Source organism: Mizuhopecten yessoensis, unplaced genomic scaffold (genome assembly GCF_002113885.1).
Source record: "Mizuhopecten yessoensis strain PY_sf001 unplaced genomic scaffold, ASM211388v2 scaffold4525, whole genome shotgun sequence".
Lineage (NCBI taxonomy): Eukaryota > Metazoa > Mollusca > Bivalvia > Pectinida > Pectinidae > Mizuhopecten > Mizuhopecten yessoensis.
The window spans coordinates 131265-152767 of NW_018405590.1; the positions used below are offsets into that span (position 1 = coordinate 131265).

A 21503-nucleotide genomic window follows, 5' to 3' on the forward strand; every position below is an offset into this window, starting at 1 on the left:
CCCCCTGGAGATTTGGACCCCCCCCCCAATAGGTCTCTGGATCCGCCACTGGCATTGTCTGTTTACGTATCGTAACCCACTAGATATCGCACCCCCTGATACTAATAAGATTTATTGGTAAAAGCACGGACTTAGATCTAAGGGGTGCGATATCTAGATCGGGACAGGAACGGACTTATTAATATTTGATAAAAGTATCCCAATTACAGGTTCTGGTCAGGATTGGACTCAATTATATATAATATATTTAATTATGCTTATCGGGTATTCCTTCATTCATCAGTACAGACATTAATGTTATATGTGGAGACATGATATTTACTCATTCACGTCTCAATTAATTGCATAACTCAACAATAAAATAAACACACGTTGGAACATATTAGAGTGCATGCAATCCATCCTCGATATCCGGGGGTTACGCTCAATTTCGCCCTCTACACCCCTGGAATATGTCATAGCAAAATTGAAGGCACGAAGATTGCTGTTTGATTGGACTCAGCAGAGACGTATACGTCTCTGGTCTCAGGTAAAAAAAAAACTGACCAATCTCATAATTCATCTGAAATATAAACTTATAAAGCAACCATATCTTTGCTAAAACGTATACGTTCTATTATATAAACATATACATGCGATCAAGCAGTTAGAAATATAATAACCAGTCTCTGTAATTATATAATTTATCACAGGAATGATATATAGGTTAAAATATAGAAAAATGAATTTCGTTATTTTGAAGTAAATTATCACGGGAATGATATACAATGATTTATCTTTGTTATATATATTGGATAAAATGTAGAAAAATGGATTTCATTATTAATGAAGTAAATTCGGAAAGAAATCAAAGAAATACAGAAGTTATTGTTATTTGTAGAAAGCATCACCTGTCAATCAAAGGTCAGGTTTAATTGAAACTGGTTCAGATCACACGTGGCCAAAACCATACCTAAATACACATGTCAATCACGTACACGCGTGACAAGTCACGTGCCGCTTAATTAGTCGGTCCCATCACACGTGGATAGAGTCACCACACTGCTGTCTAAATGAAACAGGTGTATACAAATGTGTAACTTTACGATTTCCATCGGCTTTACCAAAGATAATTACATAAACTTGTTCGGATTGTTTCATGTTAGGAAACAAGTAAAATTACACAGTTAGATAATAGCCAATGATGAGCTTCAAATAATTATCTTGATGATAAATAACCCTCGTTTTTAAATTATTTGTAGTTCTAAATAGAATTAATAGTCATTCAATATTGAGACAAAAATAGCATACACTGTATATACATGTACATGGAACACTCAATTAACCGGAAATAAAAAAAGGTTAAATTTCATCAAAATGGTAACTAAAGAACAACGAAACTTCAATAAAAAAAAATACACACATATATTTGTGCATAAGTTTTCAAAATACTGATATAACTATGATGCTTCTTTATTCCAATACATTATTCCAGAAACAAACAGAAATATAGTTATTGATCCTATTTTAAAAAACAACAACATTTTTTACTTAATGTCTTTATATATGTAAGGTCTAACAATACATCATATAACAAGTACAAATGGTAATATATGAGAGTGAGCGAGTATAATTGTTTTTTTTTTTACCGTTATTGTCCTACTATCTACCACTAATGAAATATTCCAGCACTCTTTCCATACATCGTTTACTTGTTGATAGATACAATATATTGTTGTTAAGACATTACAAAATATGGCTAGGTTAAGAAAAACATTTTACTAATGGGTATCCATTCGTTTACTGTTCCATTCGTGAATGTACGTAGCATAGCTTGAGTTCCTGTTGATGTGGTTCAAATATAGAAAACACAATTCACCTTTTCTTCCAACGTCCTCTATAGGTATTTTAGGCATCACATCTTCTCTGTGTATAATCTATTAGGATTTGTAAATCTTCATGTTGCCATGGTGTCGTTGGTATGTCTAATGAAACTAATAGAAATATACTTAATCATACTAGTTCCTATTCAAAATATCTAAACGTAGTTCTAACGATATAAAATATACCAATTAGGAATGGTAGTATGAGAGTGAGTGAGTATATGTGTTCTTTCATTATAGTTAAAGAATCATTTTTCCGCTATTGTCCTATCTTCCACCCATAACTTCAATATATCAATGACATTAAAATAATTGGATACCGGTATCTATAGGAAAAGACTTACATGTATATAGGCTAAGCCTGTTGTCTGGTCCCTTTGTTAATATATGTATTGCTATATTTCTTCTATAATAATTGTATTTATCTTTGTTTGTATTAACAATGAAATATTTTGAAATGAAATGCGTAGATTGAATTAAGTAATTCCAAATAACGACGACCTTGCCAAAACAATACCCGGGTCCACACAACATCGTAACTTCTATTGGGTAAATTTTACTTTATATTGGATAGTATTGGGTAAATCGATACTTGTATTAGGTAGTATTGGGTAAATCGATACTTGTATTGGATTGTATTGGGTAAATTGATACTTGTATTGGGTAGTATTGTGTAAATCGATACTTGTATTGGGTTGTATTGGGTAAATCGACACTTGTATTGGGTTGTATTGGGTAAATCGACGCGCCGGAGGTTACTGTAAATGTCTTTTTTTACAGTGAATTTGGGTGTATTTATTTTTTAGACATATCAACTGATAAACATACTATTCACCATAGATTACTATTAAAGTAATTTTTAAAGACAGAGCAGACAGTCATTCGGATTACTAATACACATATGTATTTGTTATTACAGACAGATTATGAACACTTGCCGTTTCAGAATTATTTTGGTTATACTAGATGTAATTTAGGCATTTGGAAATATATGGTTAGAAAGCAAGATCAAACAAATAGTTATCGCAACACTCGGCTCTAGTTGTTCAGTTGTTCCAGGTATTTTCATTATAGCAAAGTACTTACGGCGTGTGTCAGATTTCCGGACTGCTGAAAACCTCTCCGGATGCAAGTTTGTTTTTCCGGCACCAACTTCTTCCATCCAATCAAATTATAGGATGTACCATATCAATAAGGTGTCTAAATATAGTACACAGAGCAGCTCGATAACTCACTGTACANCCCCCTTTGCGAGGAAACTTCCCTAAAACTATTCCCTAGTGGTACGTCGCATCTTTAACACAGAAAACAACACCAGCAGATGTATATAAGCCTTTAATTCTACATGTACGAACATGAATGCCTGTACGAACATACACGGACGCACTCAAGTACACTTGTGTTTATTAAGTGGTGACACACACAGAACATTTAATTATTGTTTTAGACTGGTAATATATCTATATGCATGTGTATTGATATATACTATCACTGACTTATTTATGATGAACATCATCTACATCTTCATCTTTCATTGCTCTGTCAATCAGTTGCACAACACAATTTTTACTCTCACATGCAGACGACGTGTGAGGGGGAATTCTTTATTACATCAGGTTACACTGTTTACACACACGTACTAACATGTATTTCTACATGTATTACAGACAGATGATTACACGTTTACGTATCAGATGCAGGTTCTTTCAAAATATAATACGTTCTGTGGATAAACATTGTTATTGTGTTGTGTGACCTGAAAGGAATTTCACACGGTCATATATGGTACATTTAACATCATGGACATTTTTGTCCGCGCTACAATATAAGATTTCATATGGTACACAAGATATTTTCTAGTGATATAAATTAAGCTTTTTATTACATTTTACCAGTGAAATTTCAAAAATTATCAGTAAAAACACAGATCTGTGAAATCTTCACATGCGATAATTTGCTATCAAGTCCTATTGATATAATATTGACCAATCAAAAGGTTAATTTCTATTTACCGCCGCTGATTTTCTGTTCAGATGTAGACGAAGCAATAGTAGAATAAGTGGTTGGTTTAGTACATCTGTGGTATATACACTGAGTTATCAACGTCCATACATAATTAATAACATAGTTATAAGCAAAACCTACTTGAATTGGCAGAAAAAGATATAATAACTGCTTTGAGAAGCCCATTCAATATGTTGTCAAGCGTCAAGGTACATGAGCTGGAATCAACTTTCTTGGCGTGACAATATTTTCATCATTTTAGTAAAAAAATAATGTAATAAATAGAAAATTTAGTAGAAATGTAAGAATTGGAGAATATTTACTGATTTCCTGTTGAATATATGAACTATTTAACTTGTATGGTAGAATATATTGATATTTCAGGAGTGCCAAATTAGTATTTGTCGTTTTAATGCCTATTTTGTGTCTATGTGATTACATGGTGGACATCTAGATACTTAAGCAGTTCAGCAGTACATGCACACCAAACTACGTTATTGGTGTCCAACACCTTCAGGGCTCACACTGCTTCATGTAGGGAATATGTTATCATCTTGCCCAATATATATTTCAAACCAAATATGATTACAATACACACAACCCTTTTGGGAGAGTAGGATTTCTGGGCAAATAACCACAGATTAAGATTTTATGCCCCCACTTTATACCATGTTAATTTAGTTGATATTTCTTCACCGTTCTGAAGGATAAGGTTTAAAAGTTTACCCGTGTTACCCCATTTTTCCATACCCCACTGCCCTCAGGAAGGCAACGCTCTCCTTTTATGCAACATTGAATTCACTTGCCCCAAGGACATTTCAAATCCAAATTTGGTTGAAATCCCTTGCATGGAACGAAGGAGTACTAAATTAAACATTACACATTATTTCCCCCAACAACTTGCCTCACCCCTCTGCTCTCAGAAATGGGACAAATGGCTGAAACACCCTACGTTTATAAAAAAAAACACCTCCTTGGCACAGCGATGCTCCAAGCTTAGGTGAAAATCCATTAACTGGTACTGAAGGAGTAGGATTTTGAAGTTTCCCTTTATTTCCGCTATTGGGCCCCGCTATGTGGCTCGCCACTCGGAACCCAGTTGGATCACAACCTCCGTTTAGTCTCCTTTGCCCAAGGATGCTTTAGACTAAATTTAGTAATAATATTTTCGGTCGTTCTGGACTAAAAGTTTTAAAGAACAGGTTGAAGACGCACACTACAACATGCCATTTTGTACCATGTGAACTAACATCCTCTTTTGGCTTCTGGCCTTTACTTTCCTCGACGTTGATATTTTGTTTCATTTTTGTTATGTTAAATCATCATGGGATTATCTGTTTTAGGTGTAAAAAAACAGCGATATCTGGTACAATTGTTCCTTTTGATTGTTAGTTAAGCATTCAGCATTGAATATTGATCCATTTACTATGTCTCCATAACTTATATACATCAGGTAAGAAAAAATCAGGTAAATGATCGACGGATGTATTGGTAATTGATTTCTCAAGTTGATGCCATCTAACCTGTGATATGTAGCATTAGACTGGTGTCTGATTTTTCAGTAAGGTTTTGGTTTTAATTTGTGTAACTTCCTATCAAAAGCTAAGATCATTTAAGGTCGTACCTCCATCTGTTGTGTATGCGTGCTTGTGTGTATGAGTGCCGGAGACAGGGTATGTTGGGGTATTTGCCTCCTTGGGATAGCGCGGATCTAGATCTGATGTCGACTCTGTAGTGCTACCACGCCGAAGACATTCGGCACAATGTCATGCCCGGTCACATTGTACTGACAACGGGTAAATATGTCCGTATTTGTATTAGGATATATAATGTATAATTCTTATTATTACAAATAAAAGTATTTTGTCAAGAGAACACAGTTAGTAAATATCTACATCACATGCTAAATGTAAAAGTTAATTTACACTATCTTTAGAGTATATGTAATTTTGGCATGTCGAACCCTATAGAAGTGTCAGTACTGAGGTGAATTATTCAATGTTACTGTAACTCATATCGTTTAACACTTTGACAGAAGCACGGAAGTTAGAGAAGAATAATTGTGCTATTTCAATCTAATTTAGTTTTTTTTTTGATATAGAGGTGACATTTAGAAGTAGCCTGCCGTTAAGCCCCACTGTCTGTCGTTAATTTTCTCTGAATTAATGTATAAGGTGATGTAGGGGATGTACCGATAGCTTAATTAATGATCTAATGTCAGTTCAGACCCCGCTTGCCGACGCAATTGATAGTATAATGCGAGATATATTAATTATTACAGAAGCCGGAGTAATATATTAGTAGTATTAACTATTCATTTAAAGTCTTGCAACCATAAATGTATTTACTAAAGAAATGTGTTGTTTACTACATTGTAGTATATATTTTCACAAAAAGAAATTATTTCAATTAAAGTAACGAAAATATTATCTCTAGGCAACATATCACCAGGCCTCTATGTATAAAAGAAATACACCTTCTATTTTAACAAGAGAATATGAACAGTATCCATTTTTACGTTTTGTCCCTCATATTCAATACCTACATGCTTTTAAAGCGGCGATGAGTCGATCAAATAAACCATGGTCGCATCCATATGGTATTCATGCTGCTGGGGATGGCCATTTTTGATCATTTTGATATGGTCGATAAAGCAAGAGTTCCGTTTTCCTGATCCTACATGTACAAATGAAATGAGCAAAGTAATAACCAGAAGTTTGTTTTTGACATTAAGATACATTTATTTGATGCTACATACGTACATTTAAATGACGTATAATCGTGTATGACTATTCATTTCTGATCAATATAAATATATATATATATAATTTTAATAAAATGCCATATCTAGCTAGATTAAGACACTAAGGCGCATTAGAATATATAAATATACAATTCTTACAGTCAATATAAAATATCAATAAATACATATTTTATAGGAACCCACAGGAGCTGCCTTTACAGGCTAAACTGATAGCTCATCTGTCACCTGGCTTATTTATCAACGTGTGTGTATACGTAAACGTGATGGTAAGTTTTTTTATAGTGCCACTTTCCCTGAATGATACAGCACAGATACTGCAATACCCAGCTCAGCCCATTTTATAATCCACATGGGTTGTTGAGTCGTGAGAGTAGGAAAAGAACCACTTTCTCCTTTATTATCTATGATATGACGACTTTAAGAGACTGAAAATTCGGCCGTCTGTGTAGAAAGTCGGAGTGTTCACCTCTCTGTCATATCAACGGTATTACCGGCACGATGATAAACACGAATATAGAAATATCGCCAGATGTACTCGAACATTGCAATTCAGTTACTGTATATTTGGAACTTAAGAAATTACCAGGAGAAAAGCAGTGTGACGTTACAAATGACGTTATGGGAGAGATGTATTATCAATATTTACAGTTAACAGATATACCCCCTTTGTATTTCCTCATCGTAGGATAAATATTAACCTCTAAACTACCTGGGATCTTGTTGACTTCTTATTGACCAGAACTACTAAATGGTCATGCTTGAACGAGTTTTGTCCAGTAGTTCGTGCTTCTTTATGTTTGAGTGAATTTGCTTTTGGAGATCTACTGCTACTTGGTACATTTTCTATTGCCTCAATACTAAGTTCGCGACTTGTAGAGCTAGGTTTTAAACGTTCGGGCCTCTCATGGCTATCGTGTGTCATATCCCGATCCTCACTTCTTATAACTTCCATATCATTTAGCGTTTGGTCCTCAGATACCTTGACGCTTGCAAATTCAAGGTCTGCTACAGTCCATGTTTCTTCATAGTTTCTGATGGCATCGTTGAAAACCTCACGAAAATGGAGATTTTCAACGTCAACACCTTTTTCGATTGGAGCCTGCAAAACCTTTCTCAATAACCAGGGAACCAGACCCCCCGCTATAACTGTGAGTGTTTGATTAGTGCCCGGAGATTCAGTCTCCTCGCTGAACGCCAAAGCAACTAACAGGATGAAAAATAAGAATACAAAAATCCGCAATATATCGATGGTGACAGCCCAGAGGTTTTCTCCAAGTTGTCCAGGGGTTCCGACACAGTCCATGACACATGTTTCAGTGAAAAACTTCCTTGGTATGTATGGTGTATCTTTCCTGTCGAGAAAGAAGATCAATCGTTTTGTCCTCCACAGTAGAACCCCTGCCTCGTGGGATAGCTTGAAGTTGTCACTGGGCGAGTCGCTCTCTTTTTGTGCATCAGGTTCGCCTAGAGGTGTTTCGTCAATCAACTGAAAAGCTGTATTTTTCTGAAGATTTTCATTAAGTAACGATACTTTGAGAACATCTTCTCTTGTTTTCGTCATTGCATCACCTACAATAGTGTTATTAAACTTAACGTACCGATTTGTCACATTATCGAACAAGTCTCTTATATAAAAGACTAGCATGAGCGATAAAATTACGTATGTGGTTGTCACTGATGCATTAAGAAGCAGACCGATCAGAACGTAGATGATTATATCAATATAGAATGACAAAGAATCCAGTACCACAAAGATAAGCACGGGCAACGAAAACACCAGAATGAGTATGATGAACGTGTCGGCTGGTGAACACAGCTTATGTCTGACACTGTCACTGTCATCTACATCTTCACCATCGGTCTGGTTTAGAAAAATTGGATTGAGCCCTAGCCCATCTGATAAGTATTTAGCTATCGCTCGTACACATCGACTTCTCGATAGACATCCGCACTTGTTAGAAAGGACATAAGTGAATAGGTAGATGGGAATAGAGCACACCAGATTAACTGTTGGCAACAGATAGAAGACAAAGTTAAAAACCACAAAAGGTAGAAACAGTACGAAATACACAAAAGCAAGTAGCCATCCTTTAATACTGCTCTGGTTGACGACGGAATGGCACGCTTTATATATCGTCTGAAACGCTAATTTGATTCGCCTTTTACGAGAATCCCGCAGGCACTGTTTTAGAATTTCAATTACAATATCTACTCTATGTGTTCCTCGGATCTTGAAAAATTGCACGAGCACAAAGAGACCAATTAAAACGAGGTATATAAGATACAGCTCCAAGCGTGGAATAATGCTGACTCCGAAACTACTGTATTGTATAAGGTTAGAATTTAGGTCTAGGTTTTCCAGGCTGTTAGTGATATACCAAGCTGGAATTACTTGAATAAGGAAAAAGATTAATTTTACAATGATTGGAATATTAACTAATGTGATTATTAGTAATAAATACCCTGTATTCAAAATCTTCCCGTAAAGTATAGTCATATACTCTCGAAAAGAATTTCCCTCACCAAATGAATGTCTTCTCAGCTCGTACCGGCTTAGCAAAGTGTATAACATTGTTAATGGCCCAAAAGGATCGGTGTCCTTCCCGATTAAATTGTCTCTGTCAACGTAAAAAGATATCTTTTCCAGAGTGCAGTCGTATGTGAGATTATCATTTAGTGTTGCTATAGTACTACAGAATCTTGGCATATCTTTGAAATACGTTTTTGATATTTCTAGAGGTGATTTTGATGTACGATCAGGACTAGATTGTTTAGTAACACGGATTTGAAATTGAGAGCTGACCTTGTGTTGAAAAAATACGTCATCTTTACCGTCCTGGAATAGATCAACGGGTATCAATAACGGGACAAACATAAGAGCAATAAATGGTAACACGAGAATACATAGTAATAATACGTTCATCCATTTGTTGCGTTTGAGTTCGTAGCAGGTGGTCTTGAAAAATGCATCCTTTTTGCAACACACAAAGTATACTTCAGTGCCAGTTTCATTAAATCTGAACCTGGCATTGCAAATTTCACTTCCGATCCAGGAGATGTTTGTCATAGAATCACTGGCGAGGTTGTTAAGAACGAGATCTTTCACATCCTGTGCAATTTCTGATGCTGGTGTCGTACTTAGACATCCTTCTGGACTGTCAGACATGTATATTTCTAAATTGTCAACACCATAGCTTAGACTCGTCAAAGATAACATCTCAAAGTCCTGTCTGAGCCAAAGAAGACCCTTCCCATGGTTTCCTGACACATGGACCCAAGTAAGGGGCTGAGGGGTATCCACAGAAATAGGGATTGTTCGGCTAATATTGCTGAAGGAAAATATCATAAACAGCATATTGGATCCAACCACTAATGCTTGCTCCAAATCCTCACTGGTCTTATCGATAAAAATACTGCAATTGTTATCCGATCGTGATGAACCAAGTGGAAGGTCAGCCATTGTAGAATTGGGCTCAAAAACTGTATCCTTTCCGCCCTGTGAGCCTTGTGGAGTAGACGGTCCGAAGTCTGTGGCATTCATTGTTGTGTTTTGACCATCTACCGCTACACAAAATATCAAAAGAAATATGGGAACCACCATGACGTCACTCGATTTCTCCTCCTACCGTATCTGATAGGGTCGTAATTCGCTGAAAAGGAACATACGCAATGCTTTAAATAGTTAAATCCCTTTTAAGTATTGATGCGTCATTTGTAGCATTGCAAACAGAAAATTATGCAGAACCAGCTAGGTTGAAAAGGGATAAAATGAAACAACTTTCTGATAAATTACAACTTACTTGAATTAGATACGATATATTTTCTACCCTGGTTAAAATCATTTATATTTTTAGAATAATCATTTCGACTTAGAGAAGGGTACAGTATGTTTCATTTGGAGTGCCAACAGTCTGCTGAAAAATCTTGCCTCTGAACTCGGCAAAGATACTAAGGTATTATTAAATTAATTGACTTCGTCGCCAACGATAGTAAGTCATATCCTCTATATGTAAACAATATTCAAAATTATTCAATAAGAAAATGTAAGTAGTAAATATTGTATTTTAGGCATGAACAAAACAAATTTTGAATTATATTTATATTTATATATTGACATAGAAACACAAGCGAAGGAAGATGATTTTATGACCCGTGTCCTGTCCGGGCCTCGAACTCACGGCCTACGGCACCAAACCGCCTAGCCTAGATAATCCACAGCTCTTACCTCTTCACCACCCCGCCCTCTTATATATATTCATATATAAGGCAAATCAGTAATAATATTTTAAGACGCGACCGAAACCTCACCAATACAACACTGCTGCCATTTACTCGGACTTACCTTTGCTGTGTAATTTTATACGTTTTTTTTTGCTGTTGTGATGTATGATCATCGGAAAGTTTGTATAAAGTTCACTAATCCTTCCTTTGTTCAAGCCAGCTTCCGGAGTCATATAGACGAGGAAATATTCACTTGAGATAATTTCCCAAACACGAGCTGTGGACTTTAAACATAAATAAAATTTGTACGATTCGAAAGTGCTCAGTTACATGATGTGTCAGCGATTGCACTTGATATTAAACAAAGACATGAAATGAAAGTGAAATAATATATATATATATATAAGTAGTTCCGAGTGTTCGCAACAGCTTGTAGACGATGGCTGAAAATCTTCATTCTATGGTAATATATGTTAATGGACATTCTTTGTGAGCATGGAGAAATCTCTGTGTGTAGTATGTGAATATCGGATCGATGTAATCGGCGAAAAGCTCTTCAAGAAGCATATCCCTAATCCTTTTAAATTGAAATATTTGTCACTTGATGTTTGTTTCCTTAAAGGTAATGAAATGCACTGTACATAACAGATAACGTTAATGCCCCACAATCGATGGTTTTATGTTATTTTGCTACATGTATAAGTTGTACTTATGTTCGTTGGGTATTTGTATAGCAAAAGGGATATCCACATTTTGTTAAGTGTTTATGAATAATAAGGAGGTGTGAACGAAACCATATTTTGAACTTAGAATTCTTATTCAGTAAAACTAGGACAGATCATAATCAAAGGAAAACATAACGTGTAAAAAATACAACGAAAGTTAGACTAGCTGTTCCGGAAAGGTAAGCGTAATTGACACCAGCCATGTTAATCGATGCCATAGGGTAATTTTTCGTGAGAACCAAACTGTGAGATACGCTACGAGCATAATTAAAACGTAGACCGTCATATCGCACAAGGAAATAAAATATTTACAATGATATAATAATGGCGACATTAAAACTAGCCTATATCTTCATCAATCTGCCTCCCTTGAGACCTAGTGTTGTAGATTGACCGTCACCCGTCTGTCAAGGAAAACATATGATATCACAGCAATCCGAATCAATTGCGACATGTCAATACCTTAGAAACAGGGGTGTTATTAAGCGTTAAACTGCTTTTAGATACGGTTTATAGACATTACTCCTGTTAATTTTTAAATTAAAAAAATAATCCGTTTTACGCACCTGTCAATGTGTTTCAACAGTAGTTGAAACAGCCTTTTCAATTATTCTTCCGTACAAATATTTTGACCTGTATTTAGACCCCAGTAAAAAGTAAAGGGATCCTTTCCCAAATAACATAGAGAAAACGTCCAATTTCTTGTCGCAGCCCCTTACATCAAACCTTTCCACCAAATACTCAGTCATTTGTCAACTGAAATTTAAAACAATACCTGTATTATCTGACCATTTTATTGTTTACTCCTGTATGCAGTTTGTAACCTTTTACCATTCAGTTTCCGTTTGCTGTATAACGATTTTAAGTGTCCGCTATTATTGTCGTCAGACCGTTGTTAACTATCTAACTAACGTCATCCTCATTACTCCTCTGCAGTCGTAGGGATGAATCCTGTTTGGTGCTCAATATAGGCTAAACACTGAACACCTATATCAACTCTCGAAGTACTTCCTATTGATGTCAGGTTTCTCATGTTATCCGTCGTAGATTCTATAGTAGAAAAAAACAAAAAAGTTGCAAAGTTTCCGATTTTCCTTTAAGATTCCTAATAACCTGTTTCTATGTTAGCATGCCAAAACAGTGCACAACACCCTAATACGTGTCCTGGCTGCTGCTGATAGTTTCTTCCTTTAATTTTGCATACATTTGTTTTTATGATTAAATGTGATAGTGTACATTTTTCATCTTTGTCTATTTTCTCCAAAATGATTCATAATAACAACAACTTAATGTTTGAAAATATTACTATTAATGATCGAACACAATACAATAAGTCATAATATATATTATTACCCTTTTTGATCCTCCTGCCTCATAGTGATATTTTGTATTAATATTCTATTTCTATTCGTCCCGGGGAAAGACCTCGTCTCAATGATACAGAAAACATCAGAAATGTTCAAAATCAGAAATAAAACTGCTATGTTTGTAATAATGGCTGTCCCAGTCACCTTCTCTCTGGATTGGAAACTGCGATAGGTTGTTTTGATTTATTTATATATTACGTATCATAACTGTTCTTAACAAAATTATGATATTATGTCTATATATTTGTACATTAAGATGATTGATCTTTGCTATGTTACTATATGTTTTTTATACTGTGTAATTATACACTCGTACGGTCCTATTCTGATATATGACACTATAATAAGCAAAATTGACTTGACTGATTTGACTTGAAATATTAAGATCTCACTTAAACAACACGTTTGTGCTAGGAAAATGAAGAAAAAGAAAATAAAAATTCTACCAATCGAGTAACTAAATTGGCTATTATGTATACTAATTAGAGAGCGAGGAAATTTCAACAGAAAGTAAATATTTACTTCACCATGTGTCATATACATTAATCTAGGAATGGTCAGTGGTACCAAAGTCCTACAGAAAGTAAATATTTACTTCACCATGTGTCAGTACAACTATCTAGGAATGGTCAGTGGTACCAAAGTCCTACAGACAGTAAACATTTACCTCACCATGTGTCAGTACAACTATCAAAGATTGATCAGTGGTTACAAAGTCCTACAAAAAGTAAATATTTACTTCATCATGTGTCATATACATTTATCTAGGAATGGTCAGTGGTACCAAAGTCCTACAGAAAGTAAATATTTACTTCATCATGTGTCATATACATCTATCTAGGAATGGTCAGCGGTACCAAAGTCCTACAGACAGTAAATATTTACTTCACCATGTGTCATATACATCTATCTAGGAATGGTATGTGGTACCAAAGTCCTACAGAAAGTAAATATTTACTTCACCGTGTGTCATATACATCTATCTAGGAATGGTCAGTGGTACCAAAGTCCTACAGAAAGTAAATATTTCCTTCACCATGTGTCAGAACAGCTATCCAAGAATCATCAGTGGTACCAAAGTCCTACAGAAAGTAAACATTTACCTCACCATGTGTCAGTACAACTATCAAAGATTGATCAGTGGTTACAAAGGCCTACAAAAAGTAAATATTTACTTCATCATGTGTCAGTACATCTATCTAGGAATGGTCAGTGGTACCAAAGTCTTACAGAAAATTAAATATTTACTTCACCATGTGTCAGTTCAACTATCTAGGAATGATCAGTGGTACCAAAGTCCTACAGAAAGTAAATATTTACTTCACCAGGTGTCATATACATCTATCTAGGAATGGTCAGTGTACCAAAGACCTGCAGAAAGTAAATATTTACTTCACCATGTGTCAGTTCATCTATCTAGGAATGGTCAGTGGTACCAAAGTCCTACAGAAAGTAAAGATTTATTTCACCATGTTTCATATACATCTATCTAAGAATGATCAGTGGTACCAAAGTCCTACCGAAAGTAAATATTTACTTCATCGTGTGTCATATACATCTATCTAGGAATGGTCAGTGGTACCAAATTCCTACAGAAAGTAAATGTTTACTTCACCAGGTGTCATATAAATCTATCTAGGAATGGTTAGTGGTACCAAAGACCTACAGAAAGTAAATATTTACTTCACCATGTTTCATGTACATCCTGATCAAAGTCCTGCAGAATATTTACTGACATTGTGTAGGAATATAACAAACTCCTTGCTTTTTCAAAAAAAATATTGTCAAATTTTATTTCATGTTAACTGTGACAGAATAAATACCACCAAGAAGGTTGCGGTCATACTCAGTGCTTTGAATCCGCCATCTTAGGGTCACCACAGATTACCTTAAAATCCTGACAAGGTAAGGAAACATTTGTTTCAAAATGTGGTAAAAGCCAATTGAGAAAGTCAATCAATAAATATATATATGTTGACCCATTTTAGACTCACCAGTTTTACTTTATATCGACTATCATGGTGAAGGTATATGTCAACCAAAAATGATAAGTCATCGTTTTATTGGTTTTATAACAAACCACAAATAATTTATCAGCATCAATCTATATATTTACTAAACAAACGCTGTCGGGAAAAGGACTGTTTATATACATCAACTATATTTCGAATTTACACACAAACGTCAATGTTCTATCTTTATAATCTTTGCTATTTTAATCATCACATCGCTTTAAACGCACGTATGCATATATTACTGTGTCAATAATACATTATACACAATGTCTGCTGTCTGGGATACGATGATGTCATTATACTGTAACTGAGCGACCAAAGTGATGAGGAACGTACTAACAACAGCCCTGCTTAGATAATTTTTATACACAATGCACAATCCATGCCCCTCTGCCCTCAGGAACGCAACACTCTCCTTTTATACAACACTGAATTCACTTGCCCCAAGGATATTTCAGACCGCAATGTGGTTAAAATCCCTTAGATGGTACCGAAGGAGAAGGATTTTAAAGATTACCCATTATTTCCCTCAACAACTTGACTCACCCCTCTGCTCTCAGAAATGGGGCAAATGGCTGAAACATCCTACGTTTATAAAAAAAAAACTCCTTGGCACAGCGATACTCAAAGCTAAGGTGAAAATCCATTAACTGGTACTGAAGGAGTAGGATTTTGAAGTTTCCCTTTATTTCCGCTATTGGGCCCCGCTATGTGGCCCGCCACTCTGACCCCAGGTGGATCACAACTTGTTAGTCTCTTTTACCCAATGCTGTTTTAGACTAAATTTAGTGATAATATTTTCGGTCGTTCTGGACTAAAAGTTTTCAAGAACAGGTTGAAGACGCACACTACAACATGCCATTTTGTACCATGCGAACTAACATCCTCTTTTGGCTTCTGGCCTTTACTTTCCTCGACGTTGATATTTTGTTTCACATTTAGCTCACCTGGCCTGAAGGACCAATGTGAGCTTATGCCATACCGTGGCGTCCGTCGTCCGTCGTCCATCCGTCAACAATTTCTTTAAACAACTACTTCTTAACCACTGATTGGAATTTTACTAAATTTGACTGGAAGCATTTCTAGTTGGTGGAGATTCAAAATTGTACAAATGGTTGGGCTGACCCCCCAGGGGGCTGAGGGGTTGGGCCAAAGGGTGGCAATTTGGCTATATTGCTATAAACGACTTCTGTAGAACTATGACATGGATATCGATCATATTTGGTCGGAAGCATTCATGGGAGGCAGGGTTTCAAAATTGTACAAATGGTGGGGCTGACCCCCCGAATAAGTACATATTTTATAGGAACCCACAGGAGCTGCCTTCACAGGCTAAAATGATAGCTCATCTGTCACCTTGCTTATTTATCAACGTATGTGTATACGTGAACGTGATGGTATGTTTTTTATAGTGCCACTTTCCCTGAATGATACAGCACAGATACTGTAATACCCAGCTCAGCCCATTTTATAATCCACACGGGTTGATGAGTCGTGAGAGTAGGAAAAGAACCACTTTCTCCTTTATTATCTATGATATGACGACTTTAAGAGACTGAAAATTTGGCCGTCTGTGTAGAAAGTCGGAGTGTTCACCTCTCTGTCATATCAACGGTATTACCGGCACGATGATAAACACGAATATAGAAATATCGCCAGACGTACTCGAACATTGCAATTCAGTAACTGTATATTTGGAACTTATGAAATTACCAGGAGAAAAGCATTGTGACGTTACAAATGACGTTATGGGAGAGAGTATTGACCTGCTGTTAATGTTAAAGTGGTAACATAAGGTAAACATCAAAAATCGTCAACTCAACCTTCACGTGATACAACTAATAAGGATACAGGGGAATGTATCATCTATATTTACAGGTAACAGATATACCCCATTGTATTTCCTTGACGTAGGATAAATAATAACCTCTAAACTACCTGGGATCTTGTTGACTTCTTGTTGACCAGAACAACTAAATGGTCATGTTTGAACGAGCTTTGTCCAGTAGTTCGTTCTTCTTTATGTTCGAGTGAATCTGCTTTTGGAGATCTACTGCTACTTGGTACATTTTCTATTGCCTCAATACTAAGTTCACGACTTGTAGAGCTAGGTTTTAAACATTCGGGCATCTCATGGCTATCGTGTGTCATATCCCGATCCTCACTTCTTATAACCTCCATCTCATTTAGCGTTTGGTCCTCAGATACCTTGACGCTTGCAATGTCAATGTCTGCTACAGTCCATGTTTCTTCATACTTTCTGATGGCATTGTTGAAAACCTCACGAAAATGGAGATTTTCAACGTCAACACCTTTTTCGGTTGGAACCTGCAAAACCTTCCTCAATAACCAGGGAACCAGACCCCCCGCTATAACTGTGAGTGTTTGATTAGTGCCCGGAGATTCAGTCTCCTCGCTGAACGCCAAAGCAACTAACAGGATGAAAAATAAGAATACAAAAATCCGCAATATATCGATGGTGACAGCCCAGAGGTTTTCTCCAAGTGGTCCCGGGGTTCCGACACAGTCCATGACACACGTTTCCGTGAAAAATTTCTTTGGTATGTATGGTGTATCTTTCCTGTCGAGAAAGAAGATCAGTCGTTTTGTCCTCCACAGTAGAACCCCTGCCTCGTGGGATAGCTTGAAGTTGTCAATGGGCGAGTTGCTCTCTTTTTGTGCATCAGGCTCGCCTAGAGGTGTTTCGTTAATCAACTGAAAAGCTGTATTTTTCTGAAGATTTTCATTAAGTAATGATACTTTGAGAACATCTTCTCTTGTTTTCGTCATCGCATCGCCTATAATAGTGTTATTAAACTTAACGTATCGATTTGTCACATTATCGAACAAGTCTCTTATATAAAAGACTAGCATGAGCGATAAAATTACGTATGTGGTTGTCACTGATGCATTAAGAAGCAGACCGATCAGAACATAGATGATTATATCAATATAGAATGACAAAGAATCCAGTACCACAAAGATAAGCACAGGCAACGAAAACACCAGAATGAGTATGATGAACGTGTCGGCTGGTGAACACGGCTTATGTCTGACACTGTCACTGTCATCAACATCTTCACCATCGGTCTGGTTTAGAAAAATTGGATTGAGCCCTAGCCAATCTGATACGCATTTAGCTATCGCTCGTACGCATCGACTTCTCGATAGACATCCGCACTTGTTGGAAAGAACATAAAAGAAGAGGTAGATAGGAATAGAGCACACCAGATTTACTGTGGGCAACAGATAAAAGACAAAATTAAAAACGACAAAAGGTAGAAACAGTACGAGATACACAAAAGCACGATGCCATCCTTTCATAATGCACTGAATGATGGAAAAACGACACGCTTTATATAACGTCTGAAACGCTAATTTGATTCGTCTTTTACGAGAATCCCGCAGGCACTGTTTTAGAATTTCAATTACAATATCTACTCTATGTGTTCCTCGGATCTTGAAAAATTGCACGAGCACAAAAAGACCAATAAGAACGAGGTATATAAGATACAGCTCCAAGCGTGGAATAATGCTGACTCCGAAACTACTGTATTGTATAAGGTTAGAATTTAGGTCTAGGTTTTCCAGGCTGTTAGTGATATACCAAGCTGGAATTACTTGAATAATGAAAAAGATTAATTTTACAATGATTGGAATATTAACTAATGTGATTATTAGTAATAAATACCCTGTATTCAAAATCTTCCCGTAAAGTATAGTCATATACTCTCGAAAAGAATTTCCCTCACCAAATGAATGTCTTCTCAGCTCGTACCGGCTTAGCAAAGTGTATAACATTGTTAATGGCCCAAAAGGATCGGTGTCCTTCCCGATTAAATTGTCTCTGTCAACGTAAAAAGATATCTTTTCCAGAGTGCAGTCGTATGTGAGATTATCATTTAGTGTTGCTATAGTACTACAGAATCTTGGCATATCTTTGAAATACGTTTTTGATATTTCTAGAGGTGGTTTTGATGTACGATCAGGACTAGATTGTTTAGTAACACGGATTTGAAATTGAGAGCTGACCTTGTGTTGAAAAAATACGTCAGCTTTACCGTCCTGGAATAGATCAACGGGTATCAATAACGGGGCAAACATAAGAGCAATAAATGGTAACACGAGAATGCATAGTAATAATACGTTCATCCATTTGTTGCGTTTGAGTTCGTAGCAGGTGGTCTTGAAAAATGCATCCTTTTTGCAACACACAAAGTATACTTCAGTGCCAGTTTCGTGTTCCCTGAATCTGAACCTGGCATTGCAAATTTCACTTCCGATCCAGGAGATGTTTGTCATAGGATCACTGGCGAGGTTGTTAAGAACGAGATCTTTCACATCCTGTGCAATTTCTGATGCTGGTGTCGTACTTAGACATCCTTCTGGACTGTCAGACATGTATATTTCTAAATTGTCAACACCATAGCTTAGACTCGTCAAAGATAACATCTCAAAGTCCTGTCTGAGCCAAAAAAGACCCTTCCCATGGTTTCCTGACACATGGACCCAAGTAAGGGGCTGAGGGGTATCCACAGAAATGGGGATTGTTCGGCTATCATTCCTGAAGGAAAATATCATGAACAGCATATTGGAACCAACCACTAATGCTTGCTCCAAATCCTCACTGGTCTTATCGATAAAAATACTGCAATTGTTATCCGATCGAGAGGAACCAAGTGGATGGTCAGCCATTGTAGAATTGGGCTCAAAAACTGTATCATTTCCGCCCTGTGAGCTTTGTGGAGTAGACGGTCCGAAGTCTGTGGCATTCATTGTTGTGTTTTGACCATCTACCGCTACACAAAATATCAAGAGAAATATGGGAACCACCATGACATCACTCGATTTCTCCTCCTCCTGTATCTGATAGGGTCGCAATTCGCTGAAAAGGAATATACGTAAGACTTTTAATATTTAAATCCCTTTTAAGTATTGATGCGTCATCTGAGCATGGCAAACCGAAATTTATGCAGAACCAGCAAGGTTAAAAAGGGAAAAATGAAACAATTTTCTTATAAATTACAACTTACTTGAATTAGATACGATATATTTGTTTAAGATTTTCTACCCTGGTTAAAATAATTTATAATTTTAGAATAATCATTTCGACTAAGAGAAGGGTACAGTATGTTCCCTTTGGAGTGCCAACAGTCTGTTGAAAAATCTTGCCTCTGAACTCGGCAAAAATACTAAGGTATTATTAAATTAATTGACTTCGTTACCAACGATAATAAGTCATATCCTCTACATGTAAACAATATTCAAAATTAATTTAATTAGAAATTGTAAGTAGTAATAAACATTGTATTTCAGGCATGAACAAAACAAATTTATATTTATATTTATATTTATATATTGACATAGAAACACAAGCGAGGGAAGATGATTTTATGACCCGTGTCCTGTCCGGGCCTCGAACTCACGGCCTACGGCACCAAACCGCCTAGCCTAGATAATCCACAGCTCTTCACACCCCGCCCTCTTATATATATTCATATATAAGAGAAATCAGTAATAATATTTTAAGACGTGACCGAAACCTCACCAATACAACACTGCTGCCATTTAATCGGACTTACCTTTGCTGTGTACTTTGATACGTTGTCGTTTTTTGCTGTTGTGATGTATGATCATTGGAAAGTTTATATACAGTGCACTTTCAAGCTAACTGCTGGAGTCATATAGATGAGGAAATATTCACTTGAGAGAATTTCCCAAACACGAGCTGTGGACTTTATACTTAAAATTTGTACGATTCGAAAGTGCTCAGATACATGATGTGCCAGCGAATGCAATTGATATCAAACAAAGCCCTCGGTCTGATATGGGGTGTGATATTAAACAAAGCCCTCGGACTGATATGGGGTGTGATATTAAACAAAGCCCTCGGGCTGATATGAGGTGTGATATCAAAATGGTCATATAATAATATCTAAATATACAATGTATAAGTACTTTCGAGTGTTTGCTACAGCTTGTAGACAATGGCTGAAAATCTTTATCTATGGTATTATATGTTAATGGACATTGTGAGTATGGAGAAATCTCTGTGTGTAGTATGTGAATATTGGATCGATGTAATCGGCGAAAAGCTCTTCAAGAAGCATATCCCTAATCCTGTTAAATTGAAATATTTGTCACTTGATGTTTGTTTCCTTAAATGAAATGAATTACACTGTACATAACAGATAACGTTAATGCCCCACAATCGATGGTTTTATGTTATTTTGCTACATGTATAAGTTGTAAATCTTATGTTCGTTGGGTATTTGTATAGCAGAAGGGATATCCAGGTAAGTGTTCATGAATGATAAGGAGTTGTGAACGAGACCATATTTTGAATTTTTATTCAACAAAACTAGGACAGATCATAATCAAATGAAAACAAAACGTGATTTCTTTTTACAACTAAAGTTAGACTAGCTGTTCCGGAAAGGTAAGCGTAATTGACACCAGCCATGTAAATCGATGCCATAGGGTAATTTTTCGTGAGAACGAAACTGTGAGATACGCTACGAGCATAATTGAAACGTAGACCGTCA

The 21503-nt window shown here is 36.3% G+C and overlaps 2 protein-coding genes across 2 annotated transcripts in view; both read right to left on the reverse strand.

Annotated features, from left to right (window-relative positions):
* LOC110449201 (mitochondrial ribonuclease P protein 1-like) overlaps window positions 1–3040 on the reverse strand; it is a 20456-nt gene extending 17416 nt beyond the window's left edge. The window contains exon 1 of the mRNA XM_021495905.1: window positions 2949–3040. The gene's annotated coding sequence lies outside the window, so the exon portion shown is untranslated. The remainder of the gene's footprint in view (window positions 1–2948) is intronic.
* Window positions 3041–16189: 13149 nt separating this feature from the next.
* LOC110449202 lies at window positions 16190–20607 on the reverse strand. The gene is made up of 2 exons (XM_021495906.1): window positions 20541–20607; window positions 16190–19843 (listed from the first exon to the last, which is right to left on the reverse strand). The coding sequence occupies exon 2, from the start codon at window positions 19792–19794 to the stop codon at window positions 16888–16890; it is 2907 nt and encodes a 968-aa protein (XP_021351581.1). The 5' UTR covers window positions 19795–19843; window positions 20541–20607; the 3' UTR covers window positions 16190–16887.
* Window positions 20608–21503: the final 896 nt, after the last annotated feature.